Source organism: Lepisosteus oculatus, chromosome 8 (assembly GCF_040954835.1).
Source record: "Lepisosteus oculatus isolate fLepOcu1 chromosome 8, fLepOcu1.hap2, whole genome shotgun sequence".
NCBI lineage: Eukaryota > Metazoa > Chordata > Actinopteri > Semionotiformes > Lepisosteidae > Lepisosteus > Lepisosteus oculatus.
The window spans coordinates 36,150,044-36,173,918 of record NC_090703.1 but is presented as its reverse complement, the minus strand read 5'-3'; the positions used below and the strand labels follow the sequence as shown (position 1 = coordinate 36,173,918).

At 35.0% G+C, this 23,875-nt stretch overlaps 2 protein-coding genes across 4 annotated transcripts; one reads left to right on the top strand and one right to left on the bottom strand.

The window, feature by feature from the left end:
* The first annotated feature begins 855 nt into the window (after positions 1-855).
* On the top strand, positions 856-3,464 carry gpr34l (G protein-coupled receptor 34 like). Of its 2 annotated transcripts, none has more exons than XM_006632649.3 (2): positions 856-902; positions 1,396-3,464. In XM_006632649.3, exon 2 carries the CDS (start codon positions 1,404-1,406, stop codon positions 2,484-2,486), a length of 1,083 nt encoding a protein of 360 aa, XP_006632712.2. In that variant the 5' UTR covers positions 856-902; positions 1,396-1,403; the 3' UTR covers positions 2,487-3,464. The 2 variants fall into 2 exon arrangements, with proteins under 2 accessions (XP_006632712.2, XP_015206589.2); XM_015351103.2 differs by lacking the exon at positions 856-902 and adding an exon at positions 990-1,088.
* A 59-nt stretch (positions 3,465-3,523) lies between these two features.
* Positions 3,524-22,557, bottom strand: LOC102697553 (synaptotagmin-like protein 2). Of its 2 annotated transcripts, XM_015351083.2 has the most exons (13): positions 22,469-22,557; positions 19,930-20,060; positions 19,408-19,553; positions 18,423-18,528; positions 17,742-17,865; positions 17,067-17,145; positions 15,782-16,633; positions 14,750-14,833; positions 10,312-10,403; positions 8,741-8,913; positions 6,985-7,087; positions 4,467-4,628; positions 3,524-4,149 (listed from the first exon to the last, which is right to left on the bottom strand). In XM_015351083.2, the coding sequence occupies exons 2-13, from the start codon at positions 20,028-20,030 to the stop codon at positions 4,093-4,095; spliced, it is 2,079 nt and encodes a 692-aa protein (XP_015206569.1). In that variant the 5' UTR covers positions 20,031-20,060; positions 22,469-22,557; the 3' UTR covers positions 3,524-4,092. The 2 variants fall into 2 exon arrangements, with proteins under 2 accessions (XP_015206569.1, XP_015206570.1); XM_015351084.2 differs by lacking the exons at positions 3,524-4,149; positions 8,741-8,913 and having other exon boundaries at positions 4,541-4,628.
* Positions 22,558-23,875: the final 1,318 nt, after the last annotated feature.

Here is a 23,875-nt window from a genome sequence, read left to right as displayed (position 1 = left end):
GTTTTTAATTGATCCATTTTCTAAGCGCTTTATCCAACAAAGGGTTGCAGGGTGGATCAACACTAGCATAAAACAGTTGCAAAGAAGGTTGACACATTGAATGGGATGCTAGTCCATTGCAGAGCAGACAAAGGCAAAGACACAAACACCAGGGCCAATTTTACCAGAAGACAATTAACATACCAATATGTTAATATATATAATATATCCACTCAGGATACCCACGTTAAACACAGAGAGCACATACAAACTACACACAGATATTACTCCAGGAATTGAACCCAGGGCCATAGTAATTCACTATGGACTATATTTCAGCAGCATTTAAACATTTTTTGTGTTATCACAGCTGATTTTTGCTGAATGAAATATACAGTGTTATTTTAAAATATACTGTAGATGTGTTTCTTAAGATTAAGGATTAGTTACTGTGAATGTGAAGGTAGTTTTTGAATTTTAATGGGATGAGATATACTGTACATACTTCTCTTAATGTTCATAACAACATGTATTTTGCACAAACTATATGAAAATATATATATTTTTACTTTATCAAGCTAAACATAGCCACTGATCAGGCATCACTAATATACAACATCTTACAAATATTAGTTTGGAATCCCAGTGATGTCTAAACATTGTGTTAGTGGTGATTCCAGACATTTGTGGTCACAGCAGACAATATAATATATCATGGAGACTACGTAATAAACTTATCGGATATTCCCCTCTAAACTAAACTATTGCTGAAGCTGAGGTTTGTGGTGGTTGCAATCTGAAGGAAGTATGAGATAATCACATGGTGAAGGTGACAATACAGTACGTCAGAGAGGAATTTCCATGATAAGGAGAGTGCAGCTACCTCTCACATCATTAAACACAGAGAAAAGCAGGCTGCAGAGGTAAGTCATTTTTTCAGGCTGTGTAAGATGTGGTTGTAGAGATGTAGGTCTTTACATAACTGAACCTCACAAAAACAGATTAAGGCATATATAATTTCAATACTTGAATAAGTGCTTAATGCTAAATTTAATTATTTACAGTTTCTAAGTTACTATACTGAACATACTGAGTGAGAAAAGGATACGGTAAGCATGAATTATTAATGCATAGTTTATGGGATACAGCAAATATACGAAGACAAAAGTTTCTAGCACATAAATAAAAAATAAAATAAATAAAAAATATATTTAAATAAAAGCTTTTAGCATTGTGAATCTGTATTGTTTATTTCAGATTAATTGTGTTCACTATTTTTTTACATTTTGTTATCAACATTGGATATAATATACGTTTATATTTTGAATTGATTTAAAAATGGCAATGTAAATTGCATTTTAAAAGTAAACGCTCATTTGTGATTTTTAATGTGCTTTTTTGTTTGCTTTTGTTTAGAGACAAATATGCTGAAGCCTTCCAATGATTCTGTCTTGGTCAGTTCCAATGAACCAAGCTCTACAAGTTCCAGTGTGAGTGAACGAATGTCTTCCCCAAATTCCAGTGTGGACAATTCCAGCATTGTATATACCAACACTACTTGTGAAATCCAGGATCAATTTCTATCCCTGGTGCTACCTGCAAGCTACTCTGTTATCTTTATCATTGGACTCCTCAGTAACACAGTTGCTCTCTGTGTATTTTTCTTCAGCAAAAAGACCAATTCTTCCATTTCTGTCTACATGAAGAATTTGGCCATAGCAGACTTCCTTCTCGTTCTCTGTCTGCCCTGTAGGATTTACTACCATAACAGACATGGACCCTATCTCTTGTGCAAAACTGTCGGCGTTTTCTTCTACATCAACATGTACGCCAGCATCCTGTTTCTAAGTCTGATCAGCATGGACCGCTACTCGAAAATCATCAAGCCTGTTTGGGTCTACAAAATCCAAAAAGTTGAATGGAGCCAGAGAACCACACGAGCCATGTGGATCATCCTTGTTTGTGGCATGCTCCCGTTCTTCTTTGAAAACAAGGGAACCCAGCCTTGTGATGATGTGTGCTTCCACTTCCACAAAAAGAGCCTGGTAGGGGGCATAATCAACCTCATCGTAGTGGGCTTTTTTTACTTTCTGTCTTTAATTTTCCTTGGCTTCTATGGGAAGATAGCCATGAAGCTTAAGAAAATGTTCCTCGGCAACGCTCCACAAAAGGCCAAGAGTCGGAAAACCAGCGCCATTATAAAAACATTCCTTGTCCCCGTCATCTTCACCCTATGTTTCATGCCATATCATGTTGTAAGGGTGCCTTATGTGCTTTCCCAGATGAACATCATCCAGGAACTTAACTCAAAGCAGACCTTGCACATTCTTAACGAACTTGTCCTCTGCCTCTCCGCTCTCAACAGCTGTTTGGATCCCATTATTTACTTCTTCCTCTCCTGCACATTTAGAAAAACCATACTCTGTGCAATTCAAGGCAAATTTAAGAATATTTATGCTGTAAGCCAAAGAGGGACAAGTATTATGAAGTCTGTGACCGAAATCTAAATCACAAAGGAGATTAAATCTCTGGATCCTCGTGGAGGCTGACAGACACGGACATTTTCTACCCATGCTTGATCAAATTCTCATCATCATATTCATTTCAGTGAATGGAAAAAAAATCATCGAATCAATGGTCTGAAATTCGATTCAAGTTTTCATTTGTTTCATAATGCAAACTCAAGAGTAAGCAAAATAGGTAAAAACACACAAAAAACTTTTTTAATGCCAAATTGTATGCACATTTAACAGAAGGAAAAAATAAGCAAAATTGAAAATTGCATTGCTTGATTTGGAATACTGTAACAGTAGACACTTTAGAAAGATTTGTGTGCACACTTTATAATATTACATGTTACATAATGTTATTTTGTTTCATGCATGCTAAATGTTGCTTTGGAAGAATGTGTGTGTTATCCAGCTTTTAGTTACAAGTTGATCATTTTGTGGTTGGTTTCACTGAAATGAAAGAAATGTTTGCAACGGAAGTCTATATGCGACCTCTGTGGGTTTTTTTAAGGTTGCAGAACATGGCCATTATTGTCTTTCTTAGAAACATTTGTCTAAGTGGTGAAAATCTATACATTCTGTTTTTGTGTAAAACTTGACCTTTGCTGAGTGATTTTTGAGCATGATCCATGGTAGACTGGGTGTTTTGAGTGACTAATGGCTTTTCTTGTAGAGGGCTTATTACTCACTGTTGGAGGCATTTGTTGTAATTTCACAAAACCTTTGTAAACACCATAACTAGTTACTCAGAGAGTAACCTTAATAATCAGTAATTTCCATGAGCTTTACCCTTTAGTGCTAACCACATTCTGTGTTGTTTCCCATTTTGAAAGCCTAGGGAAGAACAAAATACAAAGAATTACGAATGACTAAAAAATGTTCTGTAGAAGCCGTACTTTGTATTATTGGTGTAAATAACATCTGTAAATAAAATGTAAATTATTAATTTATTGTATCCATGGCAGTTCTTGTAGAAGTTCAGAAAATATGTAATTTATATGTTTTCAAGATCATTTTAAAAATAAAAATACAATTTACCACATGTACTTGACTTTTTATTGTTATGTCACTAGGGGTAAATCTTGTTTTCAACAAGACTAATCAAACAGCAACATAATGGATTTTAAAAGACACATTAAGAATATAAGAATCTTAATCTCTATACATTGTCTAATTTCCTTCATATGTGTTTGGAATAATATTTTATTAAGTGCAAAGGTTTCTTGGGAAACTGGGACTAATCCAGACCAGTGTTTTTTCAAAAAAACAACATCATTACTTTTAAGCTATTTACAATCACATCATAACTCAAGTTTAAGACATAACTGAATACAATGTCTTTGTTATATATACATTAGAAATGTATCTACTGTACATACTGCAAACAGAAAGGATTGTTCTTTTAATTATAATCTCATGCCATTTAATTAAAAATGTTTAATTATATTTAATTAAATGAAAAATATTTCTTCCACTTGCAATAGCAATTTTCATAGCAATTTCCATCTGGTTCAGTTTTCTCTATAATTGTGCATGTAGGTCTGTAAACTTTTTCATCAATTTCCTCTCTTGCAATTTGCAGCTGGTTAATTCTTGATTTATCCTATATATTAAGTGCTGATGTTGAAGCCAGCAGACCTGAACCACTGTCTGACGTAATCTGAAAAGAAATACAGTAATGGCAATAAAACATGATATAAAGATACTGAATTCAAACTGACATATGTTAGGAATGTTGCACAGTGATTAGTAGTCTATTCAGTTATCAGTAATCTATTCAAATTTTTATATGATTAATTGCAGCTTTATATTACTGAGAAAATCTGATTTATGTTTGAAGATCTGTTGAATAAAGAGATTTCAATTAATTGTCGAGTGAAAGTAACACAAATATTTATCATGCTCTAACTAACACAAAGGCAGGAAGGAATGAAGTTCCTCCTTTCAGCATGTAGTGCTTTCAGTACAATGTCTTACACATGATTTCAGAGGATACCACATCTGTTCTCTGTCATTCCAATTCCAGGTGTTCAGAGCCACAGCCAGTTCCCCGAGACATTGGTTCTTCCCCAGCATATTATAATCCCAGACTGAAAGGGACAGTATGTGGCTCACCAAGCTGTTCTTTTCAATTTTATACTGTGAAGAAAAAACATCACTATTATGAAAATAAAGCATGATAAGTGTATAGGAAGCTGATGAGTTTGAAAAGAACGGGGTACAGTCTATGGGTGTCTGGTATTTGAGATGTGAGGAATCTCAGTACCATGTCCATGAAGACACAAAACCTCTTCTATTAAGGCTGTAGATGTTTTCTGCTAGATCTGGCATGAGTCACCAGGAAGCTTTTGAAGTGACCTGAAATAATTTAAAAGCTTGGTTGCTTCTTTCTTTGAGACACTAGTGCCAGCAGCGTAACTAGTCTAGACTTCTCGCTAATCTATTTAGACAAAATCTTGTCGTTGGGAATTCCAAAAACTTTCTAGATCTAGAGATATACTAACAAAGAGTTGGAGTTCATCCCCACACCCCACTGTGGCTTAATGCCATCTCTTCTCTCCCTGATCAGTGATAAGCAGAATGTGGTATATATTTTACAAAGGCCCACTTCCTGCGTTATGTTAGTTTTTAGAGTAAGCAGAAGTCATAAAGAATCATGAAATACAATTAAAAAATATTAATTCTGATCATTTCACTACCCTGGAAAGCAGAACTGTCTAAAAGGATGCATGCATGTTATGTATAAGATATATCACTGAATAATAATACATCAAACTGGATATCTGTATTTTCTGAGGCAGTTATGCTGGAGGTGCTCAACAGGACTTGAATCCAAATTTAGAAACAAGTGTGTATTTTCATGTCTGTAATCCTCATATACAGTATGACTAAATAATATAAATGGTCGAATTTACCCGTGTTTCCACATGCAAAAATAGGAATAATGGTAATACAATACTGTAACTGTAAATGATGCATCATTTACAGTCATGATGCAGAATGTTGTGACTTGAGCTCTTAAAATGAATTGAGTTTTCAAGATTAATCTAAAAAAACCTTTGGATAAAAAAAAAACTGTGTAACACTTACACAGTGTCCTTCATGTTTATTCATACCCCAAACAAAATATGAAATAGGAACAAAAACATTAAATAACAAAGCGAGATTGTTTCACGTGTCTTGCTAAAAAAACATGTTATACTGTAATAATAATTATATTGCACAGGGCACATTCATATTGGTCATAACTGACTGAATTCCAGAAAAGGTGAGGACACAAGGGTCACATTTATTCAAAATCAAATATACAATGACATTCTGCTCTTTGGAACTGAAATAGAAACCTCTAGAACTATTCAGAGGCCTTCAAAGGCTTCCTGTTTCCATAAAAGTGCGGTAATACACAACAATCATTCAGTAGCAGAATGCATCATCGTGGTTATGTTCGGACAGCTCACCAGCATAATGTATAATATAAAAAAGTGATGCTCATGTTGAGAAAACACTCCTGCCCACCATGAAACATGGCATAGAGTATATTATGTTTGGGGTTGTTTTGCCCCTGCTGGACCTGGATCCCTTGTTAAGACATGGGATATCATAAACTACAACACGTACCAGGACATTTTGGACAAAGCCCTACTTCCCTTTAACATGCAGCAAACGGATATTCTAGCATGACAATGATTCAAAGATCTTAATAAATAAAAAAGGGGTTAGGTACACACAAACCGGCCATCTCAATTTCCAAACCTCAATGAAATTTTTTTTAGTTTGAGTTTTAGTCTGAACTCAGTTTACAAAATGGAAACCAAAGGGTTTGAAGGACTTAGAGCAATCATGACTGGGGGAAATGGTCACAAAATGCCTTCAGCCATTTTTTAATAATCTATGCTACTTCAGGGGTCTGAATAAATGTGATCCTCATATTTTCTGGACTTAATTTAATAATGACAATTATAACTTTTCTCTGTGAATAACAAAGAAACATACACATACATATGGTATGCATTTGTATTTACTGAGCATCAGAATCAAACATGTATAACTGCAACAAAATGAAAAGGGTATTATCAAAAAAATAACAACATGTTTGTAGCAGGTGTACTGACTTTTTAATTGAACAGATATGACACTAGAAATTAACTATAGAGACTAACATTGAGAGGATTACTCTACAGAGGGCGTGTTGTACAAGTCAGCACTACAGTATGCACTGTGCTTAAGCAACAGTTCTTAAAGTCACTATAGCGCACAGCCATGCATTATTAATTAATATAAACTATGCTAAAGCATTTAATTAATACCCCATAGAGTATATGCAGTTGAACATTTTATCAAAACATACATGAATAAAGCAAAGTGATAAATTAATAATGAATAAAAACCTTTACTTACTTTTCATACTCTTTTTGATGCTCAGTATAGACATATATACATATTAAACATCTGCAACAAACACAAAAGTGCATCTGTAAACAGGTAATAAAATTACCTTCAGAATCTCATTGAACATGGGGTTGGCTGTTTGCTTTTTGACTGTGGTCTTCCTTTTTGTTGTCCTGCTGTTGTCTGGGAGCAAATATGTTTTGATATACCTAAAAAATAAAAAAATGTGCTATACAAAAACATTTGGCTGGATGAAGAAAATGTTTGGTAATTTTAATCCTAGTTCCTGCCTTCATGCAGTGAGTTAATTAGTTTGTGTTACTATGGAGAACTTATTGTATAATCCTATAAATGCCTATATGACTATGTACAGCATAATTTATTTTTACATAGAATGATATATAAACATGAGTGTTGCATTGGTTAGCTTTGCTGCCTTACTGCACTGGAGTCCTGGGTTCAATTTGCTCTGTGTGGAGATTGTATGTTATCCCCATGTTTGCATGGGTTTTTTCAAGGTGCTCTGGTTTCATCCCACTGTTCAAGAAACATACTGGTTGGTTTGTTGGCTTCTGGTAAAATTGGACCTGGTCAGTTGTATGTGTCTGTTTCTGTGTGTGCACTTTGATGGATTTGCATTCCATCCAGGGTGTATCCTGCCTTGTGTGTTGTATAATTGTGAGGTAGGATAATATCTGGGTCCCCTGTATTGAATAAAACTGTTAGAAAATGGATGGAAGGATGATTTAAACATGTTATTAAATCTTTAAATTTGATAGCATAAATTAGCATAAACATTGGTACAACCATTGGAAAACCATTGGTACATTAGGAGCATGAGGGTGTTTGTTATCCTGCTGGAATGTTGTGATCAGAATTGGTCCACAAAAAGGGCTGTAAGTGACATTCAAGAACAAAAGTATTGCAGGCTACTACAAAACATTAAAAAATCCTTAAAACATTGCATTCTGTAAGGCCTAGATAGTCGTGTCTAGTACATCACACTTGGACATTTAACAATTGGCTTGGAGTGTACGCACAACATTCGCTGATGCACAACCACTTACACTTATTTGTATGCAATTTGTAATTTATAATCAAATGCATGCTGATTTAGTATAGTCTCCAACATACAGTATAAACAGCAAAAGTAAATTGTTCTCTCCACACACCAGGCAAATTTTTTCCTTGCTGTATTTTCCATTTCTTCAAAGCTTGATTTTCAAATGGGTAAATTACCTCAGCAGCTGTGCATCAATCAGCTTCTCACTATTCTGGCCATTGAGAGCCTATGCAGCAGTCACTGAATTGTCAAATAATCCAACTGATTCCAAACATTCAGTCCATCCAATCATTTTTTTTACCGCTTTATACAATACAGAGTCACAGGGGAGCTGGAGAGCATCCCGGCAAGGAAAGAGCTCAAGATATAGTATGTCCTGGATGTGATGTCAGTCCAAAAACCTTGAGTCAATATAAAAAATGTGTATATTCTATTTATCTAATACCACACATGTATAAAAATAGTGACATAATTATTTTGATGTATATACAGTATGTGAATCTTTAAATCTTCAGTTTAATATTATGAACCAATGTTTAAAGGAGTTCACTCAAAAGTATACAGCCATGAATTCTGCAAAAGTCAAATCAGATATATTGATAATACTAATGAAACTGGAATTTAAAATAATACTAAATCGAACATGTGTTTTTATTGACAACCTGCGTATAGCCAGTAGATCAGCTGTGTCACTTGTTAAATTTCACTATTGTAGGCATGGTTCAATTGAATAAATACTACCAAAGTAAAAAAAAGAATGACTATACTGAACAGTTATAAGTGAGAGAGCTCTACTAACGGGTCAATGTCTCCTCTTTGCACTTTAACCTTGTCCAGGTTTCTGCACTGGGCAATATAAATCTGAAACTCCTGGATCTTGGGAGAATAATCGAGGTGAAACTGAATGCAGGCCTGGTCTTCAAAATTGGTGGAACCAACACTATTGGAACTCCCAGTCCTGTTGTCATACACCTGGGAACACATACACACACTTTATATAAACACTTTAGAAATCCTTGGAAACATGGCTGACTTTCACATTCACAGTTTTGTGAGTTACACTTTTTTTAAAATGGAAACCGAAAATCAGTTTCAGAGAATTTGTGTAAATTTAACTTAGCAGTGTTTATTGCTAAGAGACACATTCTGTATACCTCAATGTCAGGGACCAAAATGTATTATTTTTCTCCCTTTGATTACAATTTAAAATATATATAATTCAATATGCCAACTATAAACCTGCAATTAAAAATTAAACCCACTAATGCATGTCTGTAATTTTGAAACAGAATTTTTTCATGCACATTTTCTTGAATGCTTGTATATTTAAACAAATAGGTTTTCATGGTTTCATGGATGGAGCCTAAAGGTCAAAGAGCCACCCACAAAATAATCTGACTGTAGACATCAGGCAAAGTGATGAATAATGGGTTAAACCCATCACATATAACAAGAACTCAAGGATTTCCATGATAGGTACTAGAGGTCCCTTTTCAGGCCATAAAGGCCCATGGGGAATGGGAGGCAAGGGTCACCATTTTACTTTGACCACACAACACTGGGGGTGGAGGTGATGTGGTCAGCATCATACTCTAGCCAGCCTGTTAGCCCCAGAAGGATTAACCCCCAGCACCCTCTTAGAAAGCTATCTGAGTGGACTTGGGAGCTGTCTGGAAGGAATTAGAACAAGCTACATCACTACCTGGGATTGAACCCAAGACCTTCTGGTCAGCAGCTAGACAGACTTGCTATCTGAGCTACCACAGCACCTGAAGGATATCCCTGATACAGTATATTTAAATTCCACTTAAACAGTACATCGATACTACTTGAACTACATCTGATCTATAAAGCACCTAGCACCTAGTGTCTAATAAATAACTAATCACCATTTCCCTATTTGATTGTTTTACTTTGACCATGCCAGGAAACATGAAACTCAGCAGATGGGCAGATATTAACAGACAAACAAGTAAAGGTTAATTCCCTGCTTCAAACAAGTGACACAATGTTTCAGGCGCTAAGGCTTCTTCGTGTATCTTTGCAGGATACACATGCTGATGCAGCTTCTCACTCATCTATAAATAGATTCTGCCTTTTGACAATAATATGCATGCATAGATGGTCTCATGATAATCATTTTTGTCGATGTTCAAGTTTTAAGGTGCTTTTCATTTTTAAAAAATTGAAGATAGTGTGAAAAAAATACAATTTCTCCTGATGTGTTGCAAAATGCAAAACTTACAGAAACAGAGGTTTTAATAGTTACTGCACTAACAAGGAAGACAGCCATTTTACTAACTTATGACACTAACCTCTAACATGTTGGTATAACAATTGTAATTTTTAAAAATAACTTGCTTTTCTTACCTCTGAGTCTGGCTTTGGGGATCTTAATGTGTTTTGGTCTGTTGCATCTTTTTGTCTTGAATCGTTGTAAGAAAGTACTGGAGAGTAGTAAACTAAAATGACACAAAGACAAAAGAATACATGAAATGCATGTCATCCATGACAGTTTGTGTCCTTAGCAATGTTAACATTTATTAAACAATTTTTAACTAACTTTAAATAAAAATGATGGTGAGAATACCTAGATTTGTTGTACTCCTTTTATTTAGTCAGCATCACTACCTGAAGACAGTAGAAAAACACATCTTCAAATGAACTTCAGCCTTTCAGGGGGAATTCTTCCTCTGCAGAGCACAGACACCAAATGTCTGACGCTGTGGGTTTTCTCATACTGAGCATTACCCCTCATACTATTGCAATGAAGCCTCTGAGGAAGGATAAAACTTTTATTTGTCTAACATTTGGATCACAAGCAGAAACATCAATGGCTGGATTCATCAGAAAAAACAAAATTATGTCACAATGACACAATTTCAAGTTTGTTTGCTGTATTTCTCTTAAAGCCAGAGAAATGCTCTCCTCAACTGCAAATTTAATAAATTTAATTAATAAAATGTGAGGGGAACTGTGAATTTTGCTATAATTGTGAAGGAATAGAGAAACAGGCTTTGGCCAGTAGACAATACCAACTGCCTTACCTAAAACTAGTAATTCAATAATGCTATGTGGCATCTAATGATGCAGAAAAGAAAATCAGCATTCAACTATAATTAAAAATTTAAAGATAATTATTATGAAATAATTTAATAATTTATATATATAACAACATTATAGCTAATATGCACACACACAGTTTTGTCACACTGTCAAAATGAAAAGTTATGTTATGAATGGTAAATGACCTTTAGCATTAACTCAATGCTTGCACCATGCTTGCAGTACTGATGCATAGACCAGCTCAGCATCTGAATTGACTGCTGTGGGGTGTTCTGGAGCTCTTACTGAGCAGTCTGTCACGACAGCAGCTGCAAATCCACAGAAATTATTGGATATCATCAAAAGCCCTATCTAGAATTTAACAATGACATTATTTGACAGGCATTTCAGTGTGTGGAATTTGGGACAGGAGAACTGTGGAATCAGATAACTTATGTTAAAAGAGATTCCTCCTCATATCATCACTCTTTCATCACCCCACAGATCTGAATAATGTAACAGTCAGCGTAATACTCACTAGAGATATCTCTACTTATTTTTCCTTGCTTCAGATATGTCAAATGGCCCCCAAAAGTTTAAAGGATTGAAATCGATTTTAATAAATAGAAATGGACTGATTGATGTAAATGTTATTTATTCATAGAATTCCTCATACTGTAGCCACTACAGCCTGAAAATGATCAGGCAGGTGAATCCTACAAATGTTATGGTTGTGAGCTGCTGTGGTGTACCTCTTCCTTCCAGGACATGACCTGTCCTTCACAGTTGATTTCCTAGTTTTTCTGGACTAATTTGCCGATTTTGAAGTTGAGGCCCATTCTCTTACATACAGGCAGTCTTCAAGAAAGTTATGGTTATATCTATTTTTTCTGTTCTTTTCTGTTTCTGTTCTTAGCCATCTCTTTTCGTCTGGCTATTTACACACATTCTTAACAGACTTGCTGTGGTAATTTTTACTCAAACACATAGGAAATGCCTAAGGCACAGAGCACATGATGTGATCTTAATATTTTGTTATCTAAAGTGTGGCAAACAAAGAGGCAGGTTGCCATAACAAGATTGTTGAATAGTCTAGTTTCAGGGAAAACAGATACAAACGTAAAAAGGCACCATGAGCTAAAAACAGCATTATTTTACTGACAATGTGATTACATTAAAAAAGCAGAAAAAAAAACTATATCGGAGCTCTGACTACATTTCTTCTTATCTCTCTTAAAAAGTAGCTGGGCAGCTAAGCTGTATACCAACATCACAGTCAAGTCTCATTTTGAGACCCTTTTCCAAAATAAAATCACAAAAACCCAAAAGCACATGCTTTAAAAAAAACTCAGTATTACGTGAAGTCCCTGCTCTCTTCCTTGGCAGCACAGGTTGACTGGAAGACTCAGATAAATGAAAGATTCAATTTCCAGGTTTTAACTGTCACCTGACCTATCTTTTTCCTCTAATTGGTCAGGTGACTGAGGACAATGAGTCACTCCCCATTGCTCTCTGCAGAATGTGGTGAAGACAAAAATCTCCACTTTGTCTTCACCTTCTGCCCTCTTACAGCTCTTTCCCTGTTACTCTTTCACCCCAGCTGTTCCAATTAGTTACCCTGTCATATAAATGGATGCAACTACAAGTGTCCTAGGTTTAAAACATTAAACACAATAATTGGTGATTAGTAGGTCATCCGCAGACCAAAACTCCACCCTTCCACAGACACCTTCTCCCTCATCTTGGATGCCTGGCAATAGCCATCCCCTCTTAAAGCTTCTGGGGACACCAGTGATTGCAAACTTCTCTCCCTCTGTGGTTGTGACTCTTCTGGGAACTTAGCACTACTGTCTTCACCCATCACGGGTTTAGCACCTCATTTTCTTCTTCAAGCCTTTTCTTTCTTAAGTGGTCATCAGGTCTGAGACAGTAACTGTGAAGGCTTTGTATTACATAAAAATAGTCCTTTTAGAAAACAGAGTGCAGGGAGCAGAAAATGAAGACGGTCAGCCTCTTGCAAGCCTTTTCAGATGTGAAGAAGAATCTGTGTCCATCTATTTTCTTCAAATACAGAGTTTTCTAATTTGCAAATGTACTTAAACTACATATCTAAGTACAATCTTTGGTACTCTGCACACAATGAGGAAAGAAAATTCTCTGCACTTTTCTTGTCTTAATCTTTGAGAACGATTTTTTCATCATTTGTCATAAATGAATGTTTTCATTAACTGAAATGAATTAAAACATTTGAGAGCACTATCGTTACTTTTAAGCTTCTGGAAGAGCTTGTTAGATGTGATATAGAAATGCATATCCATCAATGTATAACTCTGCATATGAGACCAGCCACTGTGCTTTTAAAACTCCACTCAGCAGAAGAGTGCTATAGGAAATTAATTGTGGTAGATTACCCCAGATGTGGTTGAAACGATGACAAGAACTTGCCATCGAATGCAAGAATGCAAGTACTTGCACATAGTTTACTAATCAAATAATTAAATAACTGTTAAATGTAGTGTACTGTACGTGTCTGAGTGAGGCAGGGTGTAATTAGTACAAAACATGCTTATCTTTAGTAACTGGGTAAGCGCTTGCATTAAAGTGTGTAATGTTTTCCTTATGGTTAGTAGACTATAGTGAGAAGATGGTAACCACAACATCTATTTTTGAAATACTATTTCTAAACTGTTTATACTGGTTAAAAGGGAATGCTCCCTGGAAAACTGGGCAGATGTTGCCTAATGTTTGTCAGAGCCAATAATGAGCTTATGAATTTTGAATTTTGAATGAATTTTTTTCATTTTTCATCAACAAACATGAGGAACTATCTTGAACAATCGATTATGATAGGGTTGAGCATTATTGAGTGATTGTTCCTAAAGCAATGCTAACAGATGCAGGCATCTACAGAATTTCAGCTCCACAAGACCTCCATACAGTTTATCACTATCACCACAAGAACTGTTTACATCTATGCAATATAGATATAAATGTATGTAGGTGTTTTTAATTCTTCCTAAACCAGAAAATGGACTGAATAATTGGATAGTGAATGTATGTTTTTCCATCTTCAGATACCTAGGAGGATCTACTCAGCTGTTGAAATCAGCACAATGTTTGGTGAAACTATTAGAAAGGAGGTCCACAACGTTAGACATATCTCTGATATTCTAGTCTTGTAACTCATGCAATTGGTTCCATGCCATGCTTTCAAAACCCCTGAATTTTAGTTACACTATATAACCAACACTACACGAGAATGGGATTTAGGGAGGGAACAGTTCTAAGGCATAAAATGCCCTCTGTAGGTTTTGGGGTTTAGTGAAGTGCATATTGCTGTTTTTGCTGTATACACAAGTAATCTGGATTTGACCTGAAAATATTAATATGAGGGCAAAGTACAGAATGTCATCTTTTCTTTCACCATTTTAGGTGAGCATAAGTATTGGAACAAGCTAAAAGTTTCTTTTTTAACTGATCAACTAATTTACCACATAAGAACTTATGTACAGACAACAAAGGCCTCAACGACCCCCTAGTGGCAGGTCAGCTAAACTTCCATCTTCATTACTGTTGGCTTGCAGTAACTTTAATTTTTAAAAGGTGTAAACATTATAGTTAGACAAGACAAGGTACAGATGTTGGTGTATAGAGTGGTATTGTCAGAGAAAGGGAAGAATATAGCAAATAACTGAGAATTGCAATGCAATTAACACATTTACATTATTAATATTAATCAATCTAAAATGGTGACCATACTCACTTTTCTCAGGGAAACAGAATTTTACTTTTGTAGCTTGAGCTCTGGCCAAAGCTTCCATGACTTGAGATGCACTTTTCTGAGAGTCTAAAATGAAAAAAATATATCCAAATCTGAATAAAGGTTTACATGGCAAATATGTTTTCTTACAAACAAAACTGATTATAAAAAATTAAATATGAACTGGAAGAAGAGTAGGTTTAATCCATTTTATACATTATATAATACAGTTTCATGCAGTACTGTGCAAACTCAATGTAAAGCAAATCGTTTTGCAAATGAGTTTTCATCTGAGCAAAAACAGAATCAGAGATTTGATAAATTTGATGCCACTTGAAGTGTCACAAAATCGTTGCTAAGAAATTTTAAGAGAGGGAATTTTAAGTAACAAACACCTAAGGAACTATTCTAGATTATGTCAAAGAACATTTAATATTTTAGTAAATTGAAATACGTGCATACAGAAAGTGTACTGAAGCTTTCAGTGAAGAAATTATGCAGTGCAAGCATTTCTTGCCCAGTCATATAAGACATAACAGTTATAGCTGTCACAATATAACTAAGTCTAATTATTAATTCAGATTAAGCAGTGTCAGTGTCACAATCTCTTATAACCACTACTTTGTTTAACAGGAATTAGGCACGAAATGTTATTGTAGTTCAAAAGAAATGCAGCTGTAAACCTACTGTACTGAAATACATCTCATTTGACATGTATCACATGTTTAGTGAAATGATTTACAAATGATCTGTCCATTCAAGATGAGAAGAGCTTATTCCCGAGTAGGGATCCCAATTTGGAAGCATGGGATGTAAGGCAGGACTTAATCCCTGGAAAGGACACTAGGGCACACAAAAAACCCCGACCAAACTGAACAATTATATTTCTCTTTGCTCTTTTGCCAGCACATTGAGAGTATAGCACCCTTTCTGGTAAATAAACAAATATTAAACAAATATTTTCTGTATGATGTTGTGTCATTTTCATCTCAGCCCAGTTGAGAAAAAAGAACACAGCAGAAAAACTGTACAAACCAAATTCATTTTTCTGGCCTGTACTGTCATCCTCAGAAGATTCTTCACTGGTGTCAGCTCTCTCCGTTCTATGGGTTTCACTGTCTGTTTCATCTTTACTGCTTTTCAGCATTGCTTGTCTGGAACATGTTTTCCAAGGTGTCATTGGGTCCCTGTTCAAACTCTCATTTTCTCTGAAGGCCTCTGTTATGCTGTTTAAGAAGTCTTGTGTTTCTGCAGAGTAGTCCTCTTCTTCTTTTTGTTCTACAATAGACGTTTGTGCAAGATATGGGGCTCTAGCATGTGTCCCATATTTAATTGTTGGAGGTTCCTCCTCAGATAGGTGTTCCACAACAGTTTTATTTAAAGGGTCATGGTCATCTGGTACTGGCTCTGGGTTCTCAGTTTTTGCATGAGGAACGGACCTGGGAGCAGGTGTAGGTGGCAGAACTCTTGGGAAAGGTCCAGGTGAGAAATTAAAACCATGGTGTAATGGACTTTCAGAAGCTCTCAGGAAATATAGTTTCCTAATCATGTCTTCTCTAAGGTTTCTGAAGGCTGGGTTCCTAAATGGCTGGAGAGATATAGACCTCTGCAGTCTTGGAAGGTTCACAGGGTCTTCAGTGTTAAGCCATTTTAGTAGATATTCCTGTTCACTCGTATTAGCTTCCTCTGCCCTGCCTGGCAGAATGGAGAGGTCTGCTGGAGAGTGTTCCTCATCTGTTGGTATGTAAGATTCCTCAAAATTTTCTGAGGAGCTGCAAGACCCAAATTCTCTCAATACACTGTTATCCGAGACTTCATAGTTAGTAGTTTTCTCAGGTCGAATGGTGTTGGAATAGTGTGTGGGACTCACTGATGAAGTGGTACATTCTGTAAAACAAAAGGTGGTTTGAATTAATTATACTGTATTTCTTTTCTTAGATCTGATTCAATGAGAGTCATTCTGCTGAGGACATTGTTTGTGATTCTAGTTCACAGTGAAACAATTTTTGAAACAATTGGTGAAAGAAGAAGATTGATAAGTTATTCAGAATATTTATTTTATCAAAGCAGGAAGAAAAACAAAACCAAAATAAGATAAATTAGTTATATTTTAGAGTTCGATGTCATTATTAATTCCAAAAGAAATAGGCAAATAATCATTTACATGTACTGTATGATATCAAAAGACTCAATGTATGTTCAGTGGGATAATTCAAATATTACAAGCAATTTGTAAATATTTAAATTGTGCCAACATTACCTCAATGTTCACTAAATGAAAAATAATCTACTTCAGAATAGACAACAATAGGAGAGTCACCTTTGTATGTCTGTATGGGTGTTCCTAAGACTGCAGTGTTTGAGAAAGATTGCTCTGTTCCCACATAAGAAGTCATTTCCTGCAAAATCCAAAAAAGGAAAAAAAAATAAAACTAAACTTTTTGTATTGAAATGTTCACAGTATTTTACTTAACAGTTCTGCAAAAGATACAATGCCCTTTGAAAAGTTAATATAGAGTATGTTCCCTCTTTATGTACATAATTACATCTTTCTTTCTAGAGAGGACTGTTTTCCATACTCAGCTCTCGCGAAGGGGTAGGTGCTGTTGTTGACAAAAACGTATCCACAACTATTTATCCCTATACATTTGAAAAACTTGGGGACTGAAGAATTCCAAGTAACAGGGATGTGTATTTATTTGTACTTCAAGTCTTCTCCAATTCAAGGGGTGTAAGAAAAAAAAAATATCCAGAATCACATTGTGTGCTGCATGTAATCCCATTCAGTACCACTAAGTATTCAGTACCAAGTTTGCATCATTACATTTTTTAACATACAATCAAATCAGATAAATTCAATTGCTTTGGAAGGCTGGTTTTCCATTGCTTGGGTTTCGAATGCAAGATTCACACATAAGAGCATATTTATTCAAATGTGCTTTATTGTAATGTGGGCTCCTATTAACATTTCAGAACAAAAAGAGACCGCATTCACCTTGCTTGCTTCGGATAGTAAAGATGGAGAAGAAAAAGGGATTGAGGGTGGTTGACGTTGTGGTTTTAAGATGGATTTGGGGGCATTAAGGTTCTTTTGATATTCCCTCATATCTTCAGCAAACCTGTGAAACAAAAACAAATTTGTTACACTGGTACTGTATACTCCACTGCTTTTGAAGATGTTGTAAATTTTAATGTAAAATAAGCAAAAAAGGCATTATTCCTCTTGGAATTTATTATTATTCCTCTTTATAATTTTATCTGTGCATGAAATTGCAAACATGTACCGGTAGTACAGGTAGTCTTTGCACATTTTTCATCACTATTATCATTGGTTCCCTCAGTTATCTTTACAGACTATGGGACATAACAACAAAACACTATGTTTTTAAAAATTTTGTGTACCATATTGCTCCTGTTTGTTTTGCATATCTCACTTCAAAAACCTTTTGAACACTTTTCAAACAGAATCAATTATGTTATGCAAATGTGTATCAGAATTCAGAAGTATCTGCTTCCTGGAAATTAGATTATCCTCCTTAAACTGGAAAAGGTGTTGAGGAAGCTATTATCATATGAAAAAATAGACCTTACATACATATGGTCTAAAATGTTATTTAGAAATACAACAGATGAACAAAGAACATCCTCTGAGCACACTTAATTAAACTTAATTTACCTGTAAGAAAAGTCCTGACTAGCTTCTGCAACCTCATCATCTCTCGGGCCAAGATATGGTACCAAATAGACACTTTCTGTTGAACTGCTGGTTTCACTAGAGTAATCTTAAAAAAACAAATACATAAAAAATACAAGAATTTACTAATTTAATATTAAGAATTGTTCAAGAATGGTAACCCTGTGCTTCTTTACATCAAAACATTCAACTTGTGTCATGGAAGAGAAATACAGCATATACAGTACAAATACAGAATATACAGATATACAAATACAGAATATACAGAATATGAATTTTAATTAGATCCAGGCAAGAAATTTGAGAAATAAATGTCCTTGATTTTGTCCTCTATAGTACAAAAGGAATATGAGCGTAAAATGGAACACTTTCATGTTTTGAACTTACAGTACATACTGTACTAGTATTAGCTTTAAGCAGGCAAAACAGATTGTAAAATTGAAGTTGAATTGAGGAATGTAACACAAAACCAGATTAAAGTGGCTATTATTTTGTATGCTTCTGAATATACATTAATATAAACATTCTGATGAATTTCTGTTCACATTTTAGATAGATTGGCAACACAAAATAAGATAAATCTCTTTTTAGATGCAATACTATGCACAGTGATGAAACAGTAGTGTAGCTGAAAAAAATCTTCCCCTAAAAAAAAATAATTCTTTACTTCAAGGCTAACTTTGCCAAATCTATGTCAAAATGAAGGAAAACTATGTAATTCCCAGTTTGAATGTTTGAGAGCACATTTGGCCTGATTTGAGTTGGGTTATTATTCTGAGAGTGTTAAAACAATGACATTAACTATAGAATAGAGATATTAACTATAGAATTCCTGTAATCCAATCATTTTCTATGTAGTCAATTGTTCCACCAGTTGGCAGATAAAACGATACCATTCATGCAAAAGTGGAACAGTAACACAGGAAAGGAAATGTAATAGAATAGGAAACTAAAGTGTGCAGTTTACCCTGTATGCCACTATTCCACAGTGATGATCGCACAAGGTCAGTCCCATTGAGACCATCCTGATAGCGCATCTCTTTGACTTCCTCAAACCATATTCCTGTCACAAGTTTATATTGCTTTTCATCATGAAGCTTGGCTTCCAGCTGTCTGTGCAAAAATAAATCAATTTAAGCAGAACACAAAATAATTAATATTTAGAAGATTATTAATTAACAGATAATCATATACAGATGATTAATTTTGATTTTGATCACTAGAATTCAAGCACTAGATTCATGAAATTTAAATGAAAGCACCTCAGATGTTAACAGAACTGTATTTTAAGGAATGTAAAACTAATTTAAATATTTTACCTTTCAGAACTTTGAAAACTGCACACTAAAGCAGTATGATTTTGTAACAGTAGTACAAAATATTAAGTACAGCAACATTTTTGATAAACTGCTATGCTCTGGCACAGCTCTATGTAACGGATCATTGCAAGTTATGATATCATAAGAGCCCAGCCACCTGGACTTATTACCTAATTCTGTTATACTCCGTTTCCTTTAGGGCGGCATCTTTAACAATTACAGCCCTCAAGATTTCTTGCTCTTCTTCTGTCAAAAAACTTAGGTCCATCATCTTCAGGCAATGCAATTCAAAGTAAGTTTTCTGAAAATAAATGGATTCAAAAGTATAGATTTAAAATTAAACATTAGACTGAGATCATTAATTTAATTCCTAACAGAAGATGATGATTAACATCAAAATCAAGGACAACACAACAAACCTTAGATCAACCTAAAGACAGAAGAAACATTGCCAGTAATGGAAATATGTTTGTGGATGTCTGTGCTGGTGTGCTGGAGTGCATGAAAAGCAATACCAACAATGAAAGTTCTCATTTTGGGGGCTCCTGAATTGTTCAAAGAGTGGCAGACCTGCATTACCAGGATTCACAAAGCAAAAGTGTACATTTGCTTGGGTTCCATTCAGCTTATCAGTAAATAGTGACTCCTAGAATGTGTAGGATGTTTGTGAGCTATGTGGGTGTATTCTCCTGTTGGATTCTGTGGAGACTGCAGTGTGTCAAAACATGTATCAAGTGTGGAGTGTGTTAAAGGATGGATAGGCTAGTTAAGAATAATTTTTCTACCAAGACGTGCAGAAGTTGTTGCAGAAACAACATACTGTAGCAGCCAATGATTCCCAAATGGATAGGTATATGTTAATAAAAAAACACACAATTCCAGATTCCCTCCCCAAAAAGCAGCATTCCCTCCCCTTTGTAGCAGCATAACATTTATTTTTTTCAAAAGATGGTTATTGTTTAACATTGTCATGTTTAATAGTTTTTATTTAAAACTGCAGATGGTTTTTGAGCAAAGGGTAAACAAAACTATACAGTAGCTTATTTATTTTAAAACAGGTTTATCATAATAAACATTTTTAATCTTCATCAAAAACCGAGTATATGTAATGCAAATACAAAGGAAAGGATTACGCTGAGTGAGCATAACACATATACATTGCTAAGTTTTCTTAGTTTTCTTAGTTTGCTCACCAATTATGGTGTCAGTACAGACTGCATGCTACAAATAAGGGTTCCAAAGATCAGGCACCTGCTAGCACCTGAACAGGCTCAGCAGCAATGAGATCACTGTCCTACTGACTGCTTTGGCTAACAAACTACTAAGGAAGGTAAGAAATATGGTAACACTTTATTATAAGAGTCTCCTTATAGGTACATACAGTACTAGCAGGTACTTTCCTATATGTAAAACAGTTTGGGATCCTTTGGAAAGAAAATCACTATATAAATGCAAAGAATTTGTTAATTAAAATTAGAACATAAGAAAGCCATTCAGCCATTCAATTCATCTATCTCATTTGGTTGCCAGTAAGTAACTGATCACAGTAATTTCTTGATTTTATGCTTTTATCATGTCTTAAGAAGTTTATACTTCACAAATGTTAAAGGCTTCATGGCCTCCTAGAAAAAGTACTGTATAACATGGGAATGTTAATAGTCGAGCTAACTCCCTATCTGTTAATTTTTAATGTGCAGATTGTAGTTGTCGTTTAGTTTAGATGTGTAGTTATGATTGTTCATATGGTGTGGAAGTCTTGAATAAGTGATTTGAACATTACACATGTGGCATAATTGTGTTCCTTTAGTCTTTGGTTTGTTTGGAATCTGTGATTTTAAAGGAGGAAATGAATTAAATAATTGCTTATTTGATGTCAATTAACAGTGATGACTTCAGAGTACATAACTTCATACTCTACTGTATATACTGTATCAGCTTTAACAGCACAGCTGAGTAACTTGTTCCAGAAACCCACAACACTATGTGTAAAATAGGGCCACACATTTGTTTTACACACAATTCCCTTGTATCCTCTGGTTTGAGTTTCACTGTTTATTCTGAAGAAATCCATTGGCTGACTTTGTCAAAGTTTTAGAGTATATTGAATACTTGAACCAGGTCCCCTCATTTTTATTTCTGCCTTATTCTGCCTGCAATATATGAGCTAATATTTTTGATGAATTAATCAAAAACCTTCTGAAAATCAAAATATAACATAGAATATGTTCTATTTGTATCAATATTGCAGATGTTTAACAAGTTTGTTAAGCAGAAAATATCTTTTCTAAATCCACATTGAGAATGCTATAAAATCCTGTCATCATACAGATGATCCTCTAGTTTAGATCTCTTTTCTTTTCAGTTTTACATGGATGGGTTATAAAAAAAAATGAAGCAGTAATATGAGTAACTGAAATAGTTTGACCTTCCTGTTCAAAGTGAACAGAATGCAAAAAGCAAAACACTGATTATATCTTAGGTTCCTACTTTCTTTTCTTTCCTTTCTTTTAGGGATGACTAAAACATGCCACCTCCCCCACCAAAAACAAATTGTTGTATTTTAATAAAAAGAATAACAACACTAAACCCTTTGACCACATAGGTAACTTGAGGAACATCATCCTTTATAGTAATTGAATAGGATAGTAATTGAAAATTATATTGCTATCCCTGATGTATAAAGCTTAAAAAAATAAAATGTATACTCACATATAGTTTCCTTTCAGAAAAAGGATGATAAAGTCCACCATTTGATCACCTGTTTATTTGTGAGAGCAATTTCATAGATTGAGTATCCAACACAAAGAAGTGAGCAGAGTGGGGAGTGCGCAGAGTTAAAGGAATGCTTTCAAATTTGTTTGTATTTTGCATTTTTTGTAACCCGTTAGTCTGGATCCCCATCTGCTTGAAAAACATTTAAACACTATGAAAGACCTCCCTCTAGATAGGTGATACATCAAGCACATGAAACTCACAAAGGACAGCAGAATATACTGTAGTGCAGAGGAGTTTTTATTCTGGCAAAAAGCCTTTAAGACACAACCAGAGACCCACTCTAAACCAACCCAGTAACCAACTACCACTGTGTATCACAAACACTCTAAATTATCCCTATATGAGAATGTGGCTCTTCAACCTCTACCAATTATTATATAAACAATGCATCCATCCTCACTACAGCTGGCCTGTCACAAACCCCTTCCGTCAATAGGACAACTTAAAAAACATAAGAAAAATAGTAACTAATAGTATTTTTAAATCAATGATATACAGTCAAGCAAGTGTTAATTGTAAATTTGGACAACAAAATGGTCCTATTTATTTGGGAAAAAAAGTGCTGTCAGGAACATATGGATATAGAATAGCCTATTGTTGTTATTCTGGAGTGCATGAAGATCAATTTAACTAAAACTGAACTGAACATACAGCACTATTGAAATTTGAATTTAACAAACCCTTATCAAATAATTTAAACTGTATTTAGATTCATTTTTTGTTGCAAACTCATTTAGAAATACAGTCTAAATCTCTGAAAAATTCTATGAAGTTTTTTAAACACAACATCTCCTGTTCTTTTATCTGCAAAGGTAGTACAAAAAAATGTCACTTATTGCCGTTTCTATATTAAAGTTTGTGACAAAAACATGTTTCCACTTCCAGAGGACTGTCATCATCACTTCCCTGACTCTGACTTGACTTGGTCTTTTTGGCGTTGCTAACAATAGGGCTCTTATCATCAGCACAATTCTGCTAGATGAGAATGTGTGCTTAAGTGATAAGGGCTATGGTGCCCATCCTGAGAGTTAAAGTGCCCATTGTGAAAGTTACAGAACACATTTTGAGGGCTACAGTGCCAATGGTGAGGGTTAGTTTCGATGTCCATGCTGAGGGCTATGGTCCCCACTGTGAGGGCTATAGTGGAGTGCATTAAGAAGTCTGGTTTCAAACTGTTGCCTCGCACTGTTAATCGTGCCCCATTGGAATTTTATTTCAGTGACCCTTTGAAAGAAACTCTTTGAAAGAAACTCACGATCGTAAGTCCCTACTCTTAAGGAGGATCCGGCTCTTTCTTGTTTGTCTTGATTTTTGGTACCGCCCTCCTGTTCCAGCCCCTCC